A 25,496-nucleotide genomic window follows, 5' to 3' on the forward strand; every position below is an offset into this window, starting at 1 on the left:
GTGGCTGCCTCTTGTGGCAGGCCACTTTGGGACCTGTCCCACAACCCAAGCATGTGCCCTGACTGGGAATCGAACCGGAGACCCTTTGGTTCACAGGCTGGCACTCAATCCACTGAGCCACACCAGCCAGGGCAACATACTGTACACTTTAAATTATAGTTATATATCAAATATGTTTCATTCTTAAAATTCTAGAAAATGCAAACTAATGTATAGTAACAGAAAGTAGAAACTGATTGCTTAATTTATAAACAAGGGTTGAAGAAAGACAAAAGATTGCAAATGCTCTGAATCTCTATTGTGGCTATATGGGTGTCTGTAAAAACTCATCGAACTGTATACCTCAAATGAATGCAGTTTACTATACATGTAAATTACGCCTCCATACGCTTTTTTTTTAATTAGATGTTAAAGTGAGATGATAGTTCAAGTCTGCAATTGGCTTTAAAAACATATTCCAAATGTTAATGTTCATCAACATGGTTTTGTTTTCAGCAACTGACTTTATAGAAAATGCTATAAACTTGACACATTTTTAAAAGTATGCCAATAAAATATCATTTTCATCCCACTTCTGTGATAGGGCAAAACCTCGTCCCTGAACAGCTTTTGCTACTTAAAAAAATATTGAAAACCACTATCATAAAACCAGTATCAACTGAGCCAAATCACCTATTTCTACATTCATAATAAATAAAATGATCACTAATATTTAAAACAAAAACCTAAAGTCAGTGAACAATGCTCAGTAAACAATGATACAAAGGAACTGCAGACAGTAGGAGCAACTTGTGCAAATGTAAAGTTGTGAGTCAAAATAGAACATATAGCAAACTGTAAATGAATCATAATAGCTAAAGCACAGAATATGATAAGAAAGTAATACCAAATGCAGTTGGAGACAATGAGAGGGTTAAAATCCTGAGGAAACTTGTGCACCATACTAAAGAAATTATAAAGGCAATGGGGAGATATTAAAGAATTTTATGTGTGGCAATAAAATTATCAGGTTTCAGACAATCCACTCCAATGGCAGTTCAATAGAAGATATACGGGAAGCAACAATGAAGCAAGAAAACCAGTAAGGATTTCAGTTCATTAATTTATGTGCGAGATACAAGTCTGAGTTACGAAGGTCATGGCGATGTGGATAAGGAGGAAAGGCAGACTGAAGACACATTTAAGGTAGAATCTGCGATCTGAGGGGTGTATGACTATAAATATTGAGAGAAAAGATTTAAAAGGAGTCTTTGCTTTCTGATTTGGGTGATTAATTGGACAGTGGCACCATTTACTAGGTTAGGAAGTACAGGAGTTATACCATCTTACAGCCAAAGCAGTAAGTAAGTACAGTTGGATATGCTGAGTTTAAGGTTCTTACAGGTCTTAAAAGGATTTGCAAGTAAGGGTAAAGACCTTCCCAGAGAGGTCTGGCTGGAGTTGTAGATTCAAGAATAATCAATATATAGTCAACTATGGAAGAGGTCTATGGTGTGGATAAGATCACTGAGATTGGAGCATGTAAAATACAAGAATGAAGAATGAAATACAAGGAAATCAAATCATTCAAGAATAAGAGGGTGCAGGGGGTGATCATTAACAAAGACTAAAAATGAACTGTTATGGGAGTCAAAAAAAAAAAGGAAAAAGGAAGTTTAACCCTGACTGGTGTGGATCAGTTGGTTGGGCATCTTTCCACGAAGGAAAAAGTTGCCAGTTCTATTCCCAGTCAGGGAACATGCCTAGGTGGCGAGTTAGGTCCCTGGTCAGGGTGAGTGCAAGAGGCAACCAACTGCTGGTTCTCTTTCACATTGATGTTTCTCTCCCTCCCTCTCCCTTTCTCTAAAAATAAATAAATAAAATCTTTTTTTTAAAGGAAGTTTCAAGACATTACTGTTTGATTGTTTAAACGTCACATAAGAATTAAAAATGAAAGCCGTGATTTGATTTAGGAGTACAGAAGGAAGACTCCAGTTTGCAAAAAAGTGAATGAGAACAAATAAATTCAAGTTTCAATCTTTCAAAACAAGTCAGCTGGGAAGGGGAAGGGAAAATACAAAACAAAAAGAAAGGTATGGTTTGGGTGGGTTGTTTTTGTTTGGTTTGTTTTGGTTTTTGCAGAGGCGGTAATATGTTATATAGGAGACTCAGATATGTTTACAGGCTGAGAAGGACCTAGTTAAGTCACGGAGGTTGACAAGAATAGAGAACAAGGATATAGTATAACTGAAATGAAGTTTCTGAAGGGAAGAAATAAAAAATAAAGAGATCAGCCCTGAAAAGTTAAAGACCCCTCTTGGAAGTAAATGGCTATAATAATGAAATTCTATAAATTCTATCATTCTCCACTGCTGTGTAAAAATGGACTTTAAAAGTTACACAAAAACATTTGCTGTAAACATACTTTTTAATTCAACATGCATTTTAAACCAACATGTAGATTTCCTTTCTACCTTATATTTCAGACCAATTTACACAACAAATATTCTAACTTTAGATGTTTCTCCACTAAACCACTATTGTTTTTGTATCTAATTTTTATTCTGTGAAGATCAAATATTTTTATGAATATGAAATGTAAGAACAATTGCCAATTAAGTGATAAAGGCATGTGACAATACATAATTTAAGAAAATATAATTGCTCTTTTAATATTCTTTTTTTAAATTGATTTTAGAGAGAGAGAAGGAAGGGAGAGAGGGAGAAGGAGAGAGACAGACAGAAAAATAGATTTGTTGTTCTACTTGTTTATGCATTCACTGGTTGATTCTTGTATGTACTGACTGGTAATTGAACCCACAATTATGGCATATTGAGAGGGTGCTCTAATCAACTGAGCTACCCAGCCAGGGCCCTCTTTCAGTATTTTTTGTTATGAAAATACATAAAGTTTTGATCTTATTGACAAATCTCTACTCTGAAAAAAGAAAGATTATACATTTAATGTAAAAAAAATCCATTAATTAAGTATACTACAAACTTAGTCTGATATGTCTTCAATGTTAAAAAGATTTCAGTTTTCCTCAGCTCATTATGAGAATAGGTCCATCTAGTGGCAAATAAAGCACAGTTTATAACATAAGATTAGCTCACTATTAACTATTTTAAGTCAGCTTCTTATTCAAATTTGTCTTCATTTTCTAGGTAAGCTAAGAATAACGAAATAAATTTATAGAGCATTTCAAAAATTTCTAACACTAATATACATAGTAAAAGAAAACTACAGTCCTTTTAAAATCAAATCAGGAAAAAACAATCTCCCCAAGTAAAGGAGAAAAAGATGAATTATAACTCTAGAAATATACATACTGGATATATGAGTATAAATTAGAAGGAAGTGACTTATGAAGGACTAGCAGCAACACACCTTTAAATAAAGCCTGATCTCAATATACACAATTTTCTTTCTATTTCAAGTCAGATAAATTATATCAAAAAACTTATCAGATCAGTCTAAATCAGTGGTTTTCCACTCAGACGCTTTTACCGCCAACCCTCCACCTCACCCAAGAACACGTGACAATGTCAAGAGACATTTTCAATTGTCACAACTAGCAAGTAGGGGGTAGAGGTCAGGGATTCTGTCAAACATCCTACAATGCACAGGACAGTCCACCACAATGAGTAATTATCCAGCAGAAAAATGTCAATAGTGCTGATGCTGAGACATGGTCTAAATGAGCAACAAAAATGAGAACATTAAAAGGAAACTAATAATTATTAAGAACTTATAATGTGTCAAATTAGAGTAAATATTTTTAATCAAAAGGTGTTTTTTAAAAATGTGTGTGCTACTCATGAAACTATTCCCAAAGCTGTCACATGTATTTATAACTAGAAACACATAAAGTAATTAAAGGCATTAGTTACCACATGTACCTATTATACGTAGTCTACCATTTACCAAGAAATCAGATGTTTCCCTTTTAACACAAAACAGATTTTTTAATTTCTCCAGTCCACAAAATTCTTTTTTTCTAAACAGTACTCCTGTATGTGCAAACAAATGCACTATAGCTACATAATCTCTCATTTGTAATTATAATTTCAAAACAGCTCTAAAAAAATAAGATTTTTGGTAATAGCTACATAATCTCTCATTTGTAATTATAATTTCAAAACAGCTCTAAAACAATATGATTTTTGGTAAATCATATGGGGACAAAACATGACCTGAACTGATATGACATTATTTATGGTCTGTTTTTCCCATGTAGTGGAATATTCGTATGTTTAACTGCAAAAGTGTTAATATGTCTAAATACTGTTTTCCACTAAAGGGAACTCAGAAACCAGGACCCTTCAAGAAACAACTGAGTCCCCATCTGGAAAACATCTTGTGCCTGAAAACATGGAAACCATTTTCAAAGACTGGTGGGGTGACGTCAAAGGGACACAGAAACCAACCTGGAAGGGCTCCCCTGCCCTAGGATGAAGCAATTTGGACATAAGAATAAATATTGACTACAACTAATTTAAATACATCAGCTAGATAAAAAATACACAGTTCATACAGATTATCAAAAAAATAAATTTAATCAGTCACCACTAGAAACTACTAAGATGCCAACTTACGATTCTGAAAATTGAGAAATAAAAGAAGGAATCAAACATTTGATTTGCCTCTCCTGTACAAATGGCACTTCAGGATAACAAAGGAATAGTTCCTTACTAAAGAATTCCAGCTACTACATTAAGAAATGAAGAATCAGAAAAATCATTTTGCCATCCCTAATGAAATATCGGATCATGGCAACAATCGTCAATAGATACTAAAATCGTTAGGTAAAAGATAGAGGAAGAACTTTACAACAAGAGGAATCAAGCTGCCACCACCTGAACCACTTACTCATCTTAGTACCACTAAAAGTGAGGCAACCAGACAACATGTACTTCCTGATTTGGCTTGAAAGTAAGTAATACAACATACTCTATGAAGTAGTCTTGTCTAAAACCCTAAAACTGAATATAATTAGGTCCCTAGAGTTAACTACCAATTTATGGGACATAGAGGAGATAAAGGAACAAGATAACTGACACCAAGAGGAAGCAATCAGATAAATCCAAAATGTGGAATATTTTACAGGACAAATAACCTGATTCCTCCAAAAAATTGATGGCACTAGAAAAAAAAAAAAAGAGAAAGAATTAAAGAAGCAAGAGACATAACAACAAAATGCAATATAAAGACACAGTTGGAGCTGGGCTTGAAAGTCTAACTTGAAAAAAAACATTTTTTAGATAATTGAGGAAACGTAAAAATGGACTGAGCTTTAGATCACATTAAGGAATTTTTAATTATTCTGTTTGGTATAACTATATGGTGATTATATAAAAACCAAAAATCCCTATTTTAAAGGTGCATACTGAAACATTTTAAGTGAAACAATATATCTGTGATTTGCTTTAAAGTACTCAAAAGAACACTGTTAAGAGGAAGAAGAGAGGAAAGATGAAAAAAATTGACAAAATGATAATTACTGAAGGTGAATGAAAGCAACATGGTATGTTATTTTCCTATTCTTCTTACCTTTGTACATCTGAAAACTTTCATAATAAAAAAAAAATTAGGAAGTACTACACCTAGGGGAGGTAACATGTGGTAAAAAATGGAAACATCTGGTCCCAAGGGGTTCAGATAAGAGATTATGAAGCTGCAGTTCTTCCTAAAGATCCAAAAACATCTCAGGCTTCTGTGTTTCAAGAACTTTACATTTCCACTAAGCCTACCGCATTACCCCACAACCAGGCTAACTGAATGAATTAATAATTACACCAGCTAATTTAAAAGCTGATTTTTGACATTTTTTAAAAAATGAGTAGCTTTGAAAAAATGAGTATAATTTTTGCCATATCACAGATGTTTACTGTTGTTTCTACAAGTATGTGTACAAGGCTGATGAAAATTTCAACGCTCACACTAAAACACAATTAAAATATTATAAAAGCAGGCCAATACTTCCAGATCCTAAGAACACTTAAACTTGATTCTTTACTACCTTTTGTTTGAAAAAGTGTTACCAGCAACCAGCTCCTGTTACTGTCTTCAGAGTGTTACTATAACAAATAATTGCCAATACAACCTGTGCTCCAAAAATGGGCAGACCCAAAGGAAGTATTTCCACTTCAATCCACATTAACAGGATCACTACCCATGATATAAAATACATACAATAATATATAATATATTGTAGCAGAGTTCTACAATTCAATTCTGACAACCTATAAAATACTCAATTTAGAAATCGTGCTTATCAGTTCTTCCAAGAATACAACTAGACAATTTATAAGGGTCAACTTCTTTTTTCTAAACCATAGTGTGAATGTTTCTAAAATTATATGACATCTGATTCCAGATGATAAAACTTATTGACTGGCTTTCTTTGAATTCCTCACATATATTTAGCAATACCCCTATAATAGCTTCTCTCAAATGAGAAAACAGTTGTTTTTAATCATTCACATAAAGATCTCATAAAGTTTAGGCTGTACATCTTCTAGTTGTATGCCAAAATGTATGTGTGTGTATGTACTTGTTACACATATTCATGTGAATGTGTAAATAAATATACATACCATAATATGATACCATATATCCCCACATTATTCTTCTGTAAAATAGTAGTTGCACAGTACAATAAAAATGGCCTGTTTTTATCAGATATGTAAGCTGTTGCCAGTTTTTTTATTACAAACAAAAGCTATGATGAAATTCCTTTCTCACAAATCTTTACATCCATCTCCGACTACTTTCTTCAAATAAATTCTTACATGTGGTATAGATGAATCAAAGTGTATAAACACTTTTAATGATCTTGAGAAATATCACCAAATTGTCCCTCCACAGAGGGTGTACCAATTAACACCCTAATTAGCAATGTATCAGTGCACTCATTTTATCCAGTTCTCTGTAATTTTTTAGATCTTTGCCAACTTGATGGGGAATGGTAACAACATACATTTTAATGTGTATCTTTTGTTAACAAGTGGAGAGCAAAAATCTTTTATGTGTCTTGGCTATTTGTATTTCATCTTTTATAAATTACACTTTCATTGTTTTCCATATTTTTCTATGGAGGAACACCTCTATTGCCTATTGGATTATAAAATCTCTTTATATATAAAAATATTTTTATCTCATTCTGTAAAATACATCATTGGAATCTTGATAGGAATTGTGTTGAGTCTACAGATTGCTTTGGGTGGTATGGACATTTTCAGGATGTTAATTCTTCTAATCCATGAACACAGTGTGTGCTTCCATTTATTTGTATCTTCTTCAGTATCTTTCTTCAGTGTCTTATAGTTTTCTGAGTACAGATCTTTTACATTCTTTGTTAGATTTATTCCTAGGTATTTAATTCTTTTTGAAGCAATTGTGAATGGGATTATTTTCTTAATTTCCCTTTCTGTTAGTTATTGGCATATTAAAAATTCAATTGATTCCTGGATATTCACTTTGTATCATGTGGAACAAATATTTCAAAAATTTATATGGAACCACAAAAGGCTCCACATAGCAACAGTGATCCTAAGAAACAAGAACAAAATTGAAGGAATAACACTATCTAATATGAAACTATACTACAAGGCCATAGTAATCACAGTAATCACACAGCACGGTATTGGCATAAAAACAGACACATAGATCAATGGAACAGAATAGAGAGCACAGAAATAAACCGACACCTTTCTAGTCAGTTAATATTTGACAGAGGAAGCAAGCACATACAATGGGCAAAAGACAGTTTATTCAATAAATGGTGTTGGGGAAATTGGACAGATACACACAGAAAAATGAAACCAGACCACCTTCTTATACCACACGCAAGAATAAATTCAAAATGGATTAAAGACTTAAATTTTAGACCCAAAATCATACATAAAAATCATAAAAAGAAAACATAGGCAGCAAAATCTCAGACACTGCTCATAGCAATATTTTATCAGATATATCTCCCCAGGCAAGGGAAAAGAAAAAAATAAATGGGACTGCATCAAACTAAAAAAGTTTTGCACAGCAAAGGAAAACATCAACAAAATAAAAAAAAACCTACTGAATGGGAGAACATATTTGCCAATACATCTGATAAGGTGTTAATATCCAAAATTTATGAAGAACTTACAAAACTCAACACCAAAAAAACAAATAACCCAATTAAAAAATTGGCAAAGGACTTCAACAGACACTTCTCCAAGGAGGACATACAGATGGCCAATAGACATATGAAAAGATGCTCATCGTCACTAATCATCACAGAAATGCAAATTAAAACCAAAATGAGATCATCATCTCACACCTGTCAGAATGGCTATCATCAATAAATCAAAAAACAAGTGCCAGAGAGGATGAGGAGAAAGAAATCTGCATTCATACTGTTGGTGGGGCAGACTGGTGCAGCCACTATGGGAGGCAGTATGTAGATACCTCAAAAAATTAAAAATGGATCTGCCTTTTTAACCCAGCAATCCCACTTCTGGGAATATATCTGAACAAACCCAAAACACTAATTTGAAAGAACATAAGCACCCTTATGGGTCATCGCAATGTTATTTACAATCACCAAGATACGGAAGCAGCCCAAGTGTCCATCAGTAGATGAGTGGATAAAACAACTATAGGACATTTACATGACAGACTACTACTCAGCTATTAAAAAGAAGAAATTTTTACCCTTTGTGACAGCATGGATGGACCTGGAAAACATTATGCTAAGTAAAATAAGCCAATAAAAGAAAGACAAATACCATATGATTTCACTCATGTGTGGAATCTAATGAACAAACTGAACTAACAAAATAGAGACAGATTCATAGATAGAGAGCAGAATGACAGCTAAGGGGACACGAGGGAGGTTAGAGGGTGCAGGGATTGAGCAAAACGGAAAAGGACTTATGGATACTGACAACAGTGTGGTGATTGTGAGGGGAGAGGGGTATAAGAAGGGTAATGGGAAAAAATACAATAAAAATTTTAAAATAAATAAAAATAAAAATATTATTTTTATGTCATATATGCTTCAAACATGTTTCCCAACTGGCCACATATCTTTTTGCTCTGGTTCTGTTGTTTTATAATAGAGAAAATTTTTCTTTTAGGTTTTACGTGATCAATCTAGAAACCAGAATAGCAACTAATTAGAGATTTAGACTTTGAAGTAAGAAACTACATTAAAAGCCTGGCTTAAACACAAGATGTGTGACTGACCTACCTACCTACCTACCTACCTTACCTTAGGCAAACTACCTAACTTCTCTGAGAGTCAGTTTCCTCACCTGTAAAATGGAGATACCACCACATACTACAGAGAGTTGCTATAAGGATGGATTCATTCATTCATTCATTCATTCATTCCCCACCATGCCTGCTAAGTAAACAATAAGCATTCAAGTATATTTTCTTCATAAAGAAATCCTACATTTCTTACTAACTTTATTCCTTGTTTTGTACTTCTGTTACAGACGAGAGAAGTGGTTTAGAGTGGGAACTCTCAACTCAGATTGCCTAGGATCTGATCTAAGCTCTAACCCTTACTAGCTATATGACTGACATGGAGGCAGTCATTTAGCCTTTCCAAGTCTCAGTTTCTTATCATAAAATGGGGGTGACAAGGATATCTACCTAACAGGATATCTCAAAAAAGTGAGATAATGTATGTGAAATGGTTTACAGAGTGACTAACACAGGAGAAATGTTCAACAAATGTTAACCATTATTATTAATAATGCAATTAATGAAACTACTCTCTAATTACATTTTCTAACTAGTTATTGCTATTTGCAACAAAGTTGCTGATATTTTCTGATTTATCTGTGTCCAAATATATCCCCTGAACTTTCCTCCTATTCCTAATAGATTTTCAGTTAATTCTCTGAATGTGGAAAATATTAGCCACTTAAAATTTTTTAAAAAGAAATCACAAAAGAAAATACATTGACAATAAAAAAGTTTTAAAATGTTACAAAACATTTAAAAGGCAATTGAAATTTTAAAAAAGTTTCCAATAGTATATATAAGAAGTTAATTTATGGCATCTAGCTATCAGGAGAAAAACCATTCAATAAGCAGTGTCAAAACAAATGACTGGATATTTTGAAAACATTTAAATTGGATCTTCATTCAAACTATATGCCAATATAAATACCAGAAAGAACAATAAATCAAGGCTCAAAATGAAACCTTAAAAATTCTAGATCACTCCTAGCAGCATTATTTACAATCGAAAAAAACTCAAAAACCACCCAAATGTCATTTTAAGTAATTATCATTTTAAGAAAATTTTCTTATTATATTTACTGTTTATTATCAAACCTCCCCCCAACCTAGCACACCAACTTCCAAACCACACTAGAATATAACCTCCCCGACTTCTTCCTGTTTTCTCTGTTGATATGTTCCAAGAACCTATACCTGGCACAACGTAGCAATCAATAAATATTTGCTGAAAGAATTGTCCATCAACAGGAAAATGAATAAGCTGTAGTACATTCAGATGATGAAATACTACACAGCAGCAAAAACGAACAGTTACATACATCAGCATGAATCGCTCAGATACTGAGTGAAAAAAAGTTTCAGAATAATACATATGGTACAAAATGCAAAATTATAAAAAATAAATATGTAGTGTTTAAGGTAGAGTTTCTCAACAGTAATCCGAAGAGGAGTATTAGGGGCTTTATCTTGAAAAATATTAAAACTATAAAAATACAGTTTTTTACAGTTTGCAAAAGTTAGTCTATTACTGTAATAAACAATTGTCAGTGATTACTTAAAAAAAAATACTTCCATATCAACTCACTCGTAAAAAAAAGAATGAAAACCCAACACAAAACAAACTATTCGACACTGGTCAAGTCAAGTCAAACGTACCTATAAGTTCAGGTGGGTTTCTTTCATTAAACCGCTCACACAGACGAATAAATGTCTCGGTATTTTCAGCTGTAGGGCACTCACCATGTCTAGTAGTATGAAAACATCTTTTTAGAAAAGAGATTATACATTTCAGCAAAAGGTTCAAATCTTAAAGAATCTTAATACATGACTTACCCTTTACACTGAAGTTTTATATATTTGATTCCTTCTTTTTCTATGTCGTTTCTGTCATAGAACCTTGAAGTATTTGTCAAATCCACCAACAAGCCCATTTTAACCTTATTAAAAAAAGGGGGGGTGTAGATTTACTAGTAGCTGAATTTGTTCCAAAACAAGCTGACTAAATGGCAACACTCCAGTTCATCCATCTATACTGCAGGAGGTTTTATGCTCTCTGCCAATGAACAATTAACGTATCACTTATCCAAGTCTTACTCAAGGTACTAGAATGTAGCAGGCAATAAATGAAATAAATTAATCCACAAACAAATGATAGAACAAGAACATAAGCAAAACAGACTCACCTCACCATTACAAAAGTCTACCTAAAAAAAGCAAACACTAACATAGCTTTTGGCATCTGCCACTCCACCTATGATTCATTAGACAAGAGGCTAGTGCAAGGGACAGTGCACAGGATCTGAAATAGGCCCCAACCCAAACAAGCTCCAGGCACACATCAGCCCAGCATTCCAAGCAACCATTACATGTTAGGCAATTAAATTCTGAAGTGAGTATACAGGGAAAAACTGTGTGCAGTCAAAATTCCCTTGTAAATTCCTTAAATAATCCGTAAAGAACAGACCACATGGCCATATTTCTGCATCTCATTAAAGACTTAATCCCATCTCTCAGCCAGTTTTTCTTCCAGCATTGAAACAAAAATCGTTACTTCTTCTGTTGAGCACTGATGAAGTTGGCTTGTGTTCAGGGGCCATGTGGTTGAAAATCCTTTAACAACTAAAACCACACTCAGCCTGTCAGGATAACCTCATTAAGAAATGCACACCTGAACTGAGTCAAGAAAAAACTTAATCATTACATCTCCAACCTCATTCTGAAGCCTATATTCTCTGGGAAGACTGGCAAGAAAAATAATCTGTACTTTTTTCTAAATTGGTATTTTTCTCTCTTTTGTTGTTACTGCATTTATTGAGTTCTTCTTGTTGGAAGTGCCTTAAGGAGACTGGTCTACATAATGATTCAACTCCACTGTCATAGCGAAAAAAAGGACAAAAACATTTAAATTTTACACATGACAAAAAAGACAAAATTGTGTGCTTCTAAAATATAACTAGCTACCAGAATGTGCTCAACTGGTTTTTCCAGATTCCTTAGTTCACGTGTAGATAAGACAGATCAATAAGATGAGTTCTTCCTTACAGGAAATGTATTTTGATGCTATTTTCTGCAATTTGCCACCCCTGAGCCTACTTCTCTTCTCACACAGCTTCTGCAGTACTCTTAATTCCTTCAGAGGATATATACTGCCAAATACAAAGACTTAGAAACCATATTACAGCTTCTCAGTGAGTTAGAATTAGAATCCACGTCGTTTGTCTCCATGTTCAAAATGAGAAGTGAATGTAAAGTAGGCTGAGCAGAAAATAATAAATTTTCTAAATATATAGGAATACTTTAGCCAAGAAAACTGAGAAAGTGTATTGTGTGACTTAATTGCCCTGATCCCCAAAGATAAGTTCTGTCCAGAAAAGTCCAGCCATTGTTAATATAACGAGAATGGTTTGCGTGACATCAATGTAACCTGGCAGCCAAGGAGAATGGACTGGAAAACACATGTGTGAACAATGACAACTTCTCAGTACTGGTCAGTGGGGGGCAGTGGATGCCACTGAATAAGCATGTGTGCTGTGTGGCCATACTATTCAAAATGACTGAGGGAGGAGAGAAAACCTGCATGAAATTTTGCATTAAGCTTGAACCTTCCTGTGCGGAAACTACTGGGATGATTCAGAAGGCTTTCAGGGACAATGCAATGAGAGCAGCACAAATAAAAGTGTGCAACAAACGCTTCAAAGATGGTCAAGAATCTGTTGAAAGTGATCCACGGTCTGGAAGGCCTGCAACAAGCAGAACTACTAAGAATGTTGAATGTGTACAGGCTGCAATCAACAAAGACTGGCGATTGACAGAGAACTAGAAGCTAATCTGGGGATTCCAAGAACTACGGTGTCCAAGATTTTGATGCAGGGTATTGGCATAAAATGTCTTGGGGAAAAATCCATTCCCTGGTTTCTGCTACAAGAGCAGAAGCACAATGTGCTGCAGTTGCTAATGACGACTCAAACCACTACCAATGAACCATATTTCCTCAAGAAGATCATAACTTAATCACCCATCATACATAGCCGGAAACGAATGATGTGTCTACATCTACAATCCAGAAACAAAGGCAGGCCCAGTTGTCCCAATGGAAGTCATCTGGTTCTCCATGCCCTAAGAAGGCACAGCAAAGTTGCAGCAAGATCAAGATCATGTTAACTGTGTTTTTTGATTAGGAAGTACTGTCCATCACCAGTATACCTCTCCAGGCCAAACAGTTAATAAGGAGTACTACACTTCAATGTTCTTCACCCGTTGAGAGATGCAATACGACAAAAACAGCCACAGCTAAGGGCAACTGGTGATTGGCATCTTCATCACAACATCGCACCCGCTCATGCATCAAGTCTTGTGCAGTTTTTTGGTGAAACATCAAATCACCCAGGTGACTCAGCCTCTCTACAGCACATATTCGGTGTCCTGCAACTTCTGACTTTTCCCAAAACTAAAATCAACTTTGAAAGGGAAGAGATTTCAGACCATTGATGAGATTCAGGAAACTACTACTGAGCAGCAGATGACAGTTCCAACGAAGATTTTGCAGAGTATTTTGAACAGTGAAAGAGACACTGGGAGAACTGTGGGAGGTCCCAAGATGCCTACATTGAAGGGGTCTGAGGCGTCATTGTCCTATATACAATGTTTCTTATATTTTTTCAATAAATGTCTCTATTTTTCATATTATATGGCAGCTGGGTACTTTCTGGACACACCTCATACATGTACATGTAGAATGTGTGTATGTGTATTGATGTGTCTATATGGATAATGTGTTTGTGTGTAAATGTATGTGTATATAATATATACACATACATATTACATATACATTTGTACTTTTCATAATATGTAATCCCAATCCATAATAATAGTATTACCTCATAGAATTGTTATGAGGTTTAAATAAATTCCTTACTCTGTTCCAAGCACTAGTCTACATGCCTTACATGCACTAATTTTATTTACAAAGGAGGAAACTAAAACATGAAGAGATTATGTTAAGTTGCCCACAAAGCACTGTAAGTGGCAAACTGGAATTCAAACCCAAGCTGGCTTCTAAGCCTGAGCTCTTAGCTCATTGCCTATGAAATATTTAATGTTTTACAAATGTTAACTATTACTTTCAATACAATTATTGATATGAAAATGAAAAAGTTTGTAAGTGAGCTAAAATAAAAGATATAAACAAATAAAGACTCAAAACTACACCAAGAAAATGAATGAGTAAAAAGTTTTCAAAATCTAAATGGTGACTCTTATATCCCATGAAAGGAAACTTGCATGTAATGGCACTATTATTTGTTGAATGTACTAACACATAGCATACTACTAATAGGCTATCAAAAGTATAAAACAGAGCCCTGGCCAAGTAGCTCAGTTGGTTAGAGCACTGTCCCAATACACAAATGTTGCCGGTTCGATCCCCAGTCAGGGCACATACAAGAATCAACCAATACACACATACATAAGTGGAACAAATCAATGTGTGTCTCTCTCTCCATCTCTCTCTTTCCTTCTCTCTAAAAATCAATTAAAAAAAACAACAAAAAAACATCAGAACTGCCTCCATTAAAGTCAAGAACAGTATAAGAATGTGTGTGTACATGTACACACAAGTGGCCTGTATAAAAAAGGTTGTTTAAAAAAAAAAAAGAGTATAAAATAGAAGAGTAATAAAGACCAAAGTTATCAGTTGAATTATGTTCCCTAAAAAGATATGTTCAAGGCCTAACTCCCTATGAATATGACCTTATTTGGAAATAGGGTACGGTTACAGGGTCTTTGTAAATATAATCAAGAAAAGATGAACTCGTACTGAATCAGGGTGCCCTTATAAGAGAAAATTTTGGACACCAATACACAAAGGAAGAATGTCAACAATGAGGCAGAGACAACTGATGGAGCCACAAGCCAAGGAATGCCAAATATTGCTGGCAATCAACAGAAAGTAGGAGGAAAGCATGGAAAACATTCTCCCTCCAGGCCTCCAGAAGAAACCAACCTTGCCAATGCCTTGATTTGGAACGTCTGGCATCCAAAATTGTGAGCGAATAAAAGTCTGGGTTTTTTAAAATAATTTTTTTATTTTTCAATTACAGTTGACATAAAATATTATATTGGTTTCAGATGTACAATCCAGTGATCAGACATTTACTACTTCAAATGAAGTACTGATCTCCCCAATAAATCTACTATCCACATGACACCATAAATAGCTATTACAGTATCACCGACTATATTCCTTATGCTGTACTTCATATCCCCACAACTGTTCTGTACCTACCAATTTGTACTTCTTAATGTACTCCCTTATAATCCCTTCACCTTTTTCACCCATTCCCCCAACCCTCCTCCCACTGGGCAACCATCAAAACGTTCTCTGTGTCTATGAGTCTGTTTCTGTTCTGCTTGGGGGACAGGGGGCTTGTTTGTTTGTTTGTTTGTTTGGCTGGTTGGTTTTTAGACTTCATATATTAAGTGAAATCATCCAGCAATTTCTCTTTCTCTGTCTTAGTTCACTTAGCACAATACCCTCTCGGTCCACCCATGTTGTTGCAGATGGCAAGATTTCACTCTTTTTTTTTTGGCTGAATCATATTCCATTGTGTATATGCACCACTTCTTCTTTATCCACTCATCTAATGATGGACACTTAGGTTGCCTCCTTATCTCGGCTACTGTAAATAATGCTGCAATAAATATATCAATGTATATATTTTTTTCGATTTAGTGTTTTGGTTTCTTTGGATAAATACCCAGAAATGTAGTTATTGAGTCCTTCTTTGTCTCTTGTTATAGCCTGTTTTAAAGTCTATTTTGTCTTGTATAAGCATTGCTACCCCATCTTTTTATTTTGTTTTGTTTCCATTTTCATGAAATACCTTTTTTCATTCCTTTACTTTCAGTCTGTGTGTGTCTTTTAATATGAAGTAAGTCTCTAATAGACAGCATACATAAGGGTCTTATTTTATTATTCATTCAATCACCATGACTTTTGATTGGAGCATTTAATTCATTTGCATTTAGAGTAATTGTTATAGATATGTATTTATTGTCATTTTATTATTCATATTTTTTCTTCTTCTTAAAGAAGACCATTTAACATTTCTTGTAATACTAGTTTGGTGGTGATGAAATCCTTTAGCTTTTTCTTGTCTCAGAAGCTCTTTATCTTGCTGGGTAATCTTGGTTGCAGGTCCTTGCTTTTCATCACTTTGAATTATTTCATGCCTCCCCTCAGGCCTGCAAAGTTTCCGCTGAGAAATCAGCTGACAGTCTTATAGAAACTCCTTTGTAGGTAAATAACTGCTTTTCTGTTTATTCTTTTAAGATTCCCTGTTTGTCTTTAATCTAAAGTTCTGTTGTTTTAAGCCACCCAATTTGTGGTAACTTCTTACAGCAGCCCTAGGAAACTAATACAATCAGTCTTATGTCAGAATAACATAAAAAACTGCAGTTTCATTTAGGAAAATAGTTTGGCACAGTCTTGTAAAATTAACCATGTACTCAGCAATCATATTCTTGGGTATCTGTCTGGAAAAAATGAAAACTATGTTCACACAAACACCTGTACATGAATATTCATGACAGCTTTATTCACAATACCCCACTACTGGAAATAACTCAAACTGGTTAAAAGGTTATTTAACTATTCAACAGAATGATTAAATAACCCCTGGTATATCCATACAAATGAATAGTATTCAGCAGTGAAAAGGAACAAACTTTTTGTTGATATAAGCAACAACTTGGATGGACCACAAGTGAATTATGCTTAGTGAAAAAAAGTCATTCCTACAAGATCACATACTGTTTCATTCCATTTATATAAAATTCTCAAAATGATCAAAATACAGAAATGATACTCTGTACAGGGTTGCAGGTGGGAAGTGGGACTGGAACAGTTCCATAGCCACCATCACAAATCTACATGTTGGATCAAACTGCAAAGAACTATACACACATATACACAAATGAATGCATATGTAAACTGGTAAAAACTAAATAAGGTGTACACTCTACTCAACAGTTCTGTACCAGTGTCAATTCCCTGCTTTTGATACTGCACTACAATTACATAAGATATCACCATTGGGAATAAATGGGGGAAAGGTTCAAAAAACTCTGTAAAATTTTTGTAATTTCAAAATAAAAAGGTTTTAAAAAAGAAAAAAAACACCTGAAGAACAAGAGAGGGATAAAGTATATTAAATCTGTATTAGAAATGTTTTGTTTCTTACCTTCAGACTCTTTAAATAATTTGAGAGCATACTGGGATGAAATCGATTTTCTTCAGCAACTTGGCTGTCATATTTTGGTCCTAACATTGTCTTCAGCGGTAAGAATCTTCCTAAACAACATGAAGATCAGTAACAATTTGCATTTAAAATAAAAGCAAAAAAGTTCCAGGTTAAAACTCTGTAGTGAGCAATTATCAAAATCACTTTCTTAAAGTGTTTTATATGAACTGTTCATGAAGTATTCTCAATCTAAACTACACTTTTTAAAAGACACTGCCTTGGAGCTTCTAAGGACAACATAAATTCTAGAAATTGACAATCAAATATAATACAAAAGAGAAATTAGCAGGTAATGAACTTTGAAGAAGACTCTTAAGTTCTAAACCATTACATTAAAAAATTATTGCCTTAAAAGCTTTAAAGATACGGTACTAAAAAACTGATAAGTGAATTAAATCAATTCATTAAAATTCCTAATTATACCTTTTTAATATGAATTTGGAACTCTCTCCACCTTATGAACTTTATCCTACATCTAAGCACAAGGATCATGCTAAGACGCCTGCTAACTGAAATTATTCTCCAAACAACTACCAGTGATTATAATCTCAGCAGATGACTGACCTTTTTGGCCTTTTTTTTTTCTTTTTGAATCACAATATAAGCATAGGGGAAGTCAGTTTATATAATCAATTTTTAAACCACTCATTTTAACTGATTTATATTTTAAAACACAGTTAAACAATACGAAAAATATCTACCTAAAATAATATATGAGTAAAATGTTAACATCTGTCCAGAGGCTTTAACCTAAATTTCATTAAAAGATAATAACTTTTTTAAATGTTTATTTTACATAAAAATCAAGATCACTCAAGATCACCAATAACTTCCACATTGCTAAATCCAATGGTCAATTCTTAGTTCTCAAATAACTGATCACTTTTTAATTCAAGAGGGAGCTCCTGACCCACGTTTTCTCTTGGCTTCCAGGACACATCCTCCTGGTCTTCTAATCTCTCCAGCCTCTCCCTCTCAGTCTCTTTTACTGGCTCCCCCTTATCTCCCTAACCCTTCCTTGTTTAATCCCAGGGCTCTGTCCTTGGACTTCCCTTCCATCTACACTCAACTACCCTGAAGTGTCATCTAGTCTCATAGCTTTAAAAGCCACCAGTGTGCTGATACCTCACAAACTTGTTTCTCCAGCCCAAACCTCTCCTTTAACTCTAGCGGTTATCAAACTGCCTACCTTAGTTTCTACTTGATGTCTTACAGACACCTCAGACTTGATATCCAAATTTGAGCTCCCAGTATTCAAACACCAAAAGCTGCTCCTCTCATGGTCTTCCCTGTCTCAGCAAATGGTAACACCAGTTTTTTAGTAGCTCAGGCAAAAACCTTTAGAGTTATCCTTGACCCTGACGCCTCTCTTTCTCATATACCCCACATCCAATCTATCAGCAAATCTGATCACATCTATCTTCAAAATATATCCAGAACCTGACCTTTTTCACTGCTACTACCATTATCTCACCTAAATAATTATACTTCATTTAGTTTATTTAACAGATATTTAATGAGTGCCTATTATGTACCAACCATTGTTCTGGAATACATTACTGAAAAGAAAAAAAACATAAAAAGCCCTGATGGAGCTTATTTTCTACTGGGGAAATATGAACCATAAACAATAAACATCATAAGTAAATAATATGGTATGTTAGAAGATTCATCCATTAGACCCTCTCTCCAACTATCTATCTAGCAAACTTCTATTTATTCAAGCTAATTCATGTACCAGCCTTCTCTGGTCCCCTTCTGTCTCCCCATCTCCTCTTCCCCAACCTCAAACAAAGAATTAGATTCATTACCTCTGATATTCCATAATATTCTGTGATAGTCGTTATTGCAACTATTACAACAGAACTGCATTTTAAAATAATGGTTTGTTATTCCCATGAATATGTGTACTCTTTAAGATAACGCACTATATCATAACCATATCAAATATTTGCTAAGTAAAATAACTTCAAAGTTATCATGGCTATCTTCATACACAGTAGATACAAAATAATTTTATATTTAGTGACCTTTAAAAATAAGAAGTTTGTTTTCTTCACAGTGTTCACTTAAAATCTATCACTCCGAAAAAGAAAAAAGAATTCTTCAGAAATAAAGCTTGGTCCTATGGACAAGAGCTCTCTCAGCTCTCTCAGTGTGGTTCAATTAGAGAAGGCTTCATAGTGGAATAGATTACATATAATTAGCACCATCTGCTTTATGATTCAGGAAAATTATGAACTTCTAGTACTAATAAAATGCATCCTAATGTTTACAATGAGAAAATTTAAGTTGGCATAGCATTTTCCTCATAGGCAAAACATCAAAGATATTATACAATAAAAATGGGTTATTTTTATAATTAGAAAAGATGAAAAAAAGGATGTAGAAAATGGGAATGAGAATGATTCCTTATTTTTCAATGAAGCTTGAAGAATACAGCCAGTGTTTCTTGCTCTGCTACTATAAAACACTGCTAACCCTTCATTTCCAAAATACACAATGTGGCATGGACACTTCTAGGACACGGACAGACAAAACTTTAAGGCAAATTCAATGAAATATCAAGAATTCTATGTTGCTTTCCCTTTACTTTCTAACAAGCATCACAAGCTGAAGCACTATTGATTACTACAATCCACCTTGGTTGTCAGAAGGCCTGGGGTTCTGTCCAGGGACCACAATCAACCAGATAGGTGAGCTCAGTGACTCACTGAATCACAATAATTAAGAATCTAGTGTTGGGGGGGCCCAAAAATATTCCAATACTAAAAAGGAAAAACTTTTATTCCTGACTCTTCATTCCCAGAGGAAAAAGGGAGGGAAGAAAAGGCACACAACTCTATTTCTCGGAGGGGCATAAAGCCACCTGGAGCTCAGCACCTCACCTGCTGCTCTCAACCCCCAGTCAGTGCTACATTTGCTCCATTTTTAATCTAACAATAAGTCAGTGTTCTGATATTTGTCATTGCCATCCTGCAGACTACATTTTTAAGCTATTTTTCTAATTTAAAAAGTTTACTTTCACAAGAACTTCGTTATGATTTTGTTTTTCTCACACATCAGTGTAGCAGATAACTCTAATGAGAGGATGCAGGAAATAAGCTCCAGGCTACAAATGACACCAGACATCCAAGTATAGAGATTTCTCCATAACTTTACAAAGAAAACCACATGTAAAAAGAAAGGATACAATGTTAAGTTAAAGATGGCTGGACAGTAAGACCTATGAAGAAAATGTAAAGAATTGTGATCAAGCCTTGGCCAGGTAGGTAGTGCAGTTGGTTAGAGCGTCATCCCCACACCCCAAGGTTATGGGGTTCAATCCCCAGTCAGGGTACATACAAGAAGCAACAAATGAATGCATAAATAAGTGGAAAAACAAACCAATGTTTCTCTCTCTCTCCCCCCACTTCTACCTCTGCCAAATCAATAAAATAAAAACTTTTTTTAAAAAAGAATTTAAGAAGAAAATACAAGGATTATCAAGTATTTTTTTCATTACAATTTAAAATACATATAAAAGTGATCGGAATGTAAAGAAAATTATTTCATTTTTCACTAAAGAAAAACATTTCTTCACTCTAAGGCTTGCTCCAATTATCTTTTGGTAACACTTTCATCCACTGTTTATGGCTTTATTGACTAAAGATTTTATATGAAACGAGAAAAAAGCTTACAAACTATAAGAATTAGAAAACCTGAATAGAAAATGACCTACAGAATCTCCTTTTCCAACAATGTCATATAACTAGGTGGACATAGAATAGATATGCACTCATAGTCCACTACAAAATCCTTTGATTTTTGTTTCAAAACACTCTAAAAAAAACACACATTCAATAAAGGACCTGTATTTACAACATATATAGAACTATAACAGCTCATCAGTAAGATAAACAACCCAGTTTTAAAATCAGCAGAAGATCTGGACACTCCTCAAAAGAAGATATGCGAATTACAAAGAAATACCTGAAAAGATGCTCAATGTCAAACCACACTACTACTAAACACCTACTAAAGTGGGTAAAATTTAAAAAGCCTGATCATACCAAGTGTTGAAGAAGATGTGGAGCAAATAGAACAATCATACAAGACTTTGGAAAAGAGTTTGGCAATTTTTTTACAGGTTAAATGTACACCTACCATACAATCCATTCCTATTCCAGAGATTTACACAAGGAAAATGAAAGCATATGTTCATACAAAAAATTGTACGTGAATGTTCACTGCAAGTGAATTTGTAATAGCCAAAAACTGGAAACAACCCAAATGACCAGAAACAAGTGAATGAATAAACAAATTGTGGTGTATCCAAAACAATGGAATACTGCTCAGCAATAAAAAGGGATGAACTATTGTTGCATACAACATGGATAAATATTAAAATAATCCTGAGTGGAAAAAAAAGCCAGAGACCCCTCCCCACCAAAAAAAAGTACATGCCAAATGTTTCCACTTTAAAAAAAAAATACATAGAAAGTGCAAATTATTCTGAGACGGAAAGCAGACCAGCAGTTGCCTGAAGAGGGAGGAATTACAAAAGGGCAGGAAGAGACTTTGAGAGGTGATGGCTATGTTGACTATCTTGACTGTGGTGATGGTTGCTTGGGTTGTTTCATAAGGATGTGTGTGTGCATTTAGTCAAAATTTATCAAACTGTACACTTTAAAGTCTGTTGTATGTCCAACTCAACAAAGACGGAAAAAATCGACAATAAGTCATTTAAAATGTTTTTTTTAAACTCCAGTCTCTTATCGATCCATCACTCCACGGAAAATTACCCCTCCTCTTCTTTGGCCCTCCTCCATCTCAAGACCGACACTTGTCCCTTCCCCTCCTAAGAACGCTTAATGGTTCACAAACTTGTAGCTAAGCTTCAAAGCACTGTCCACTGTACTCTTGGGTGCTTGGCTCCAGCCACAAAACCTCCTGTCTACCTTCCCGTCTGCAATACTTAGTCTTACTGGACCGTGACAAGTGCCTCCACCCACCGACCCATCCCCTCCAGTCCAAGTTCCCAAACCCTCATCCACGTAGCTTCATCGGATCGAGCACATCCCAATCCTGAAATACCACTAACGGGCACGCAAACACCGAAATCTCCAGAAGCCGCCGGTGCGGGGGACTCGAAGACCCTCCGTCCGGTTACCTGCCACCGGCTGGCCGCGCCGTGGACAGTTGAGCCACCGCGGCGGGATCTTGTTGTGAGCCATGACCTCGGGCTGCGCAGAGCGGCCCCCCTCCGCCAACACTTGCTGCGCCTCCGCTGGTGCCTCGGAGTTCGCTCCGCACTAGACTTGCAAGGCACCCGAATCCCGGTCGAGGTCTGCGTTACAGCCGCTCCTACCCGGATAACGTCAGGGGACGCGCGCCACTTTCATTCAGGCTCTACTCCAGTGCTTTAGGCGATCCCACAATGCACCGCTACTTCCGCCCTCAAAGGACCCGCCCCCTTCTTTCCGAGGTCAGAGGGGAAGAAAGGGAAGTTCAGTGGCTTGCTCGGAAGGTGTTCAGGCTTAGGCATGAGAGGGGTGGGTTTTCTCTCGCTCCACCCACCAAGGGCCCCCTCGCCTACGCCTACGCGTACGTCCACAGCTGTGCGCAGACGCAGTTGCCCTCGTTTGGGGCTAGCTGAGTAGCACGTGTTTTCTCTTCCCGTACAGGTAGCGGATAGTAACACTCCCTCCATCCCCCAAAATGTAAAGAAGCCAAGTCTGTGGCCATTCACAGGCTAGTCCGCAACTTTCACAGGGGCGTCTGTCTTACTAATGAAAGAGGCCTTCCCATCACAATCACAGCTCAAGAGCCTGGTCGCCCTTTTCCGGCCTCCTTGCGTCCCTGCTGGATCTGGGTTTGATTTGGAATTTGGGAAGTTTTCTCTGACGTGAGTCAAGAGAAAAGCTTTAAAGAAATTCTAAGGGCGAGGGATTGGAATACCAGAAATAAGGAATTTCTCTTTGGGGAGGTACTTCTACGAATCCACGTAGTATCTGAAATAAAGCCAAAAAAAAACATTTGTTTTTGCTTGTGCATTTCTGGAGCAAAGTGTCAAAGCATATTTGGAACCTCGGAGGGCCCCTGTCTCAAAGTTACTGATGTGTATCATTGACAAAGGCAGGAATTGACCGATGAGTTACTAATACATGGCCGTGTACTCGTTTGCCCTTACAGAACAAATGGTCTTCCCCTTCCAGTTAAGCAGGGGTGATTAGAAGCATTTTATAAAAGCCGTCGAGTAATAAGACTTTCTTTAGGTACCACACTAAGTTAAAGTATTAAATCTAAAGCTGGTTGATGGCAAATTAACTATATTGTAACGGCTTCACTTTAAACACAAATGCTGTATTTGAAATGCAAGAGTATGAGGTGTGGGGGAATATATTTTAAAAAGAAATGGGAAACTTGGGGGGCAGCCTAAACTATACAGGATGAGTAAGTATTCCTCCATAGAGAAAGCCCAATGGCTACCTCTCTGAAAGAGCCTGAGTTAAGTCACATTCCTCGTCTGTCCCACTGTTATGTCTGCTGAGACCTTTTAATGGAAAGTGTCACTCCTCCCTTGACAGGACAAAATAAGATTGAGTTTCCTTACGGAGCAGCAGTCCACCTAAATGATGCCCAATTCTCTGCAGGCAGAGAAAGCATAGCCCTGGCTACACCTTGATTTCAGACATCTAGGGTCTGAAAATGTGAAACAATACATTTATGTTGTTTTAAGCCATTCAGTGTCAGTACTTTTTTACAACAGCTCTAGAAAACCAATACGAGGCCTCACAAAACCTGGATCTGCTGCTGTTCTAACCCATGCTCTCTGGTTCTGAAGCTCTTGGAGCTGATGTCCTCTGTACCAAAGTCCCTAGACTTTTTAAATTTACCTAGTACATTCTTGACATTTTAGTGGCCAAAAGTCTGTTCTAAAGAACCCAGACATTCAGCCACAAACACTAAATCACTGTTTACTATAAGAGCACTAACATCTTCAAGGGTAGAAACCTTTAGGTATCTCTTCAGGTGGCAAGCATTAATTCAACTAAGCATTAATTCAACTATCTGCCAGCACCTCCATAGTCCTCAGTGGCCAGGGGTCTACTGCGCCTGTTCCTGAGGAGGGTGTCCACCTCTGTGACTCAAAGGTTTATCTTCCATCAGAGCACTCTCCCACTGTGTTAGTTTCCTATGACTGCCATAACAAAGGGCCACATACCACGTGACTTAAAACAACAGAAAGTTATTCTCTCAGTGCTGGAGGCTAGAAGTTTGAAATCAAAGTGTCACCAGGGTCATGCACCTCCCAAAGCCTCTAAAAAAGGATCCTCCTTTGTCTCTTCCAGCCTCTGGTCCCCCGAGTCATCCCTTGGTTTCAACCTCTGCCTCCATCTTCACATGGCCTGTGTCTGTGTCTTCACATGGCATTCTCCTCTCTATGTATGGCCATGACATTAGTCATACTAGATTAGGGCAATCCTAATCCAGTATAACCTTATGTTAACTTGATTTCATCTGCACAGAGCCTATTTCCAAATAAGGTTACATTCACAAGTATCAGACGTTAGAAGTTCAACATATCTTTTTTGGACAATTCAACCATAACACCCACCCTTACCTCTGGAGGAATACCTAGGCTTGCAGAAACATAAGCTTTTCTGAACCCCAGGAATTTGGCTGCTGTTTTTTTTGCCCTTTCTCAGAGAGCCATCCTGTTTTTCAGAAAGTCAAAAACTGAGACAGAGGCCTTAAAAATCACTTTCCATGTCCCTCCCTTTTGTTTTGCATACTACTGTGAGCTACAGAGAATGAAATATGAGCAAACTCAAATTCACCTTCTCTTGCTTCTTTCTACCAACAGTGCTGAACCTGCTTGAAGAGTATAAAGTCTTCAGGGGCACACTTTCAAACCTCATCTCCTCAGAGACTCCAGGTATTCTCTCAGTCATCAGTGACTTCTTGAAGGCCCAAGTTCATGTCTGCACATTGTT

The 25,496-nt window shown here is 36.0% G+C and overlaps 1 protein-coding gene across 4 annotated transcripts in view; it reads right to left on the reverse strand.

Annotated features, from left to right (window-relative positions):
• RNGTT (RNA guanylyltransferase and 5'-phosphatase) overlaps positions 1–22,960 on the reverse strand; it is a 291,658-nt gene extending 268,698 nt beyond the window's left edge. The window contains exons 1-4 of one of the 4 annotated variants that reach the window (XM_053913627.2): positions 22,670–22,960; positions 17,458–17,563; positions 11,051–11,154; positions 10,874–10,962 (exon numbers count right to left, since the gene is read on the reverse strand). In XM_053913627.2, coding sequence (XP_053769602.1) covers positions 10,874–10,962; positions 11,051–11,154; positions 17,458–17,544 — 280 coding nt within the window. In that variant the 5' untranslated portion in view covers positions 17,545–17,563; positions 22,670–22,960. Of the gene's footprint in view, positions 1–10,873; positions 10,963–11,050; positions 11,155–17,457; positions 17,568–22,669 lie in introns of all 4 variants that reach the window. The other 3 variants (XM_053913626.2, XM_045188557.2, XM_024551703.3) reach the window with 3 other exon arrangements.
• Between the last annotated feature and the right edge of the window lie 2,536 nt (positions 22,961–25,496).

This window comes from Desmodus rotundus, chromosome 11 (genome assembly GCF_022682495.2).
Source record: "Desmodus rotundus isolate HL8 chromosome 11, HLdesRot8A.1, whole genome shotgun sequence".
NCBI lineage: Eukaryota > Metazoa > Chordata > Mammalia > Chiroptera > Phyllostomidae > Desmodus > Desmodus rotundus.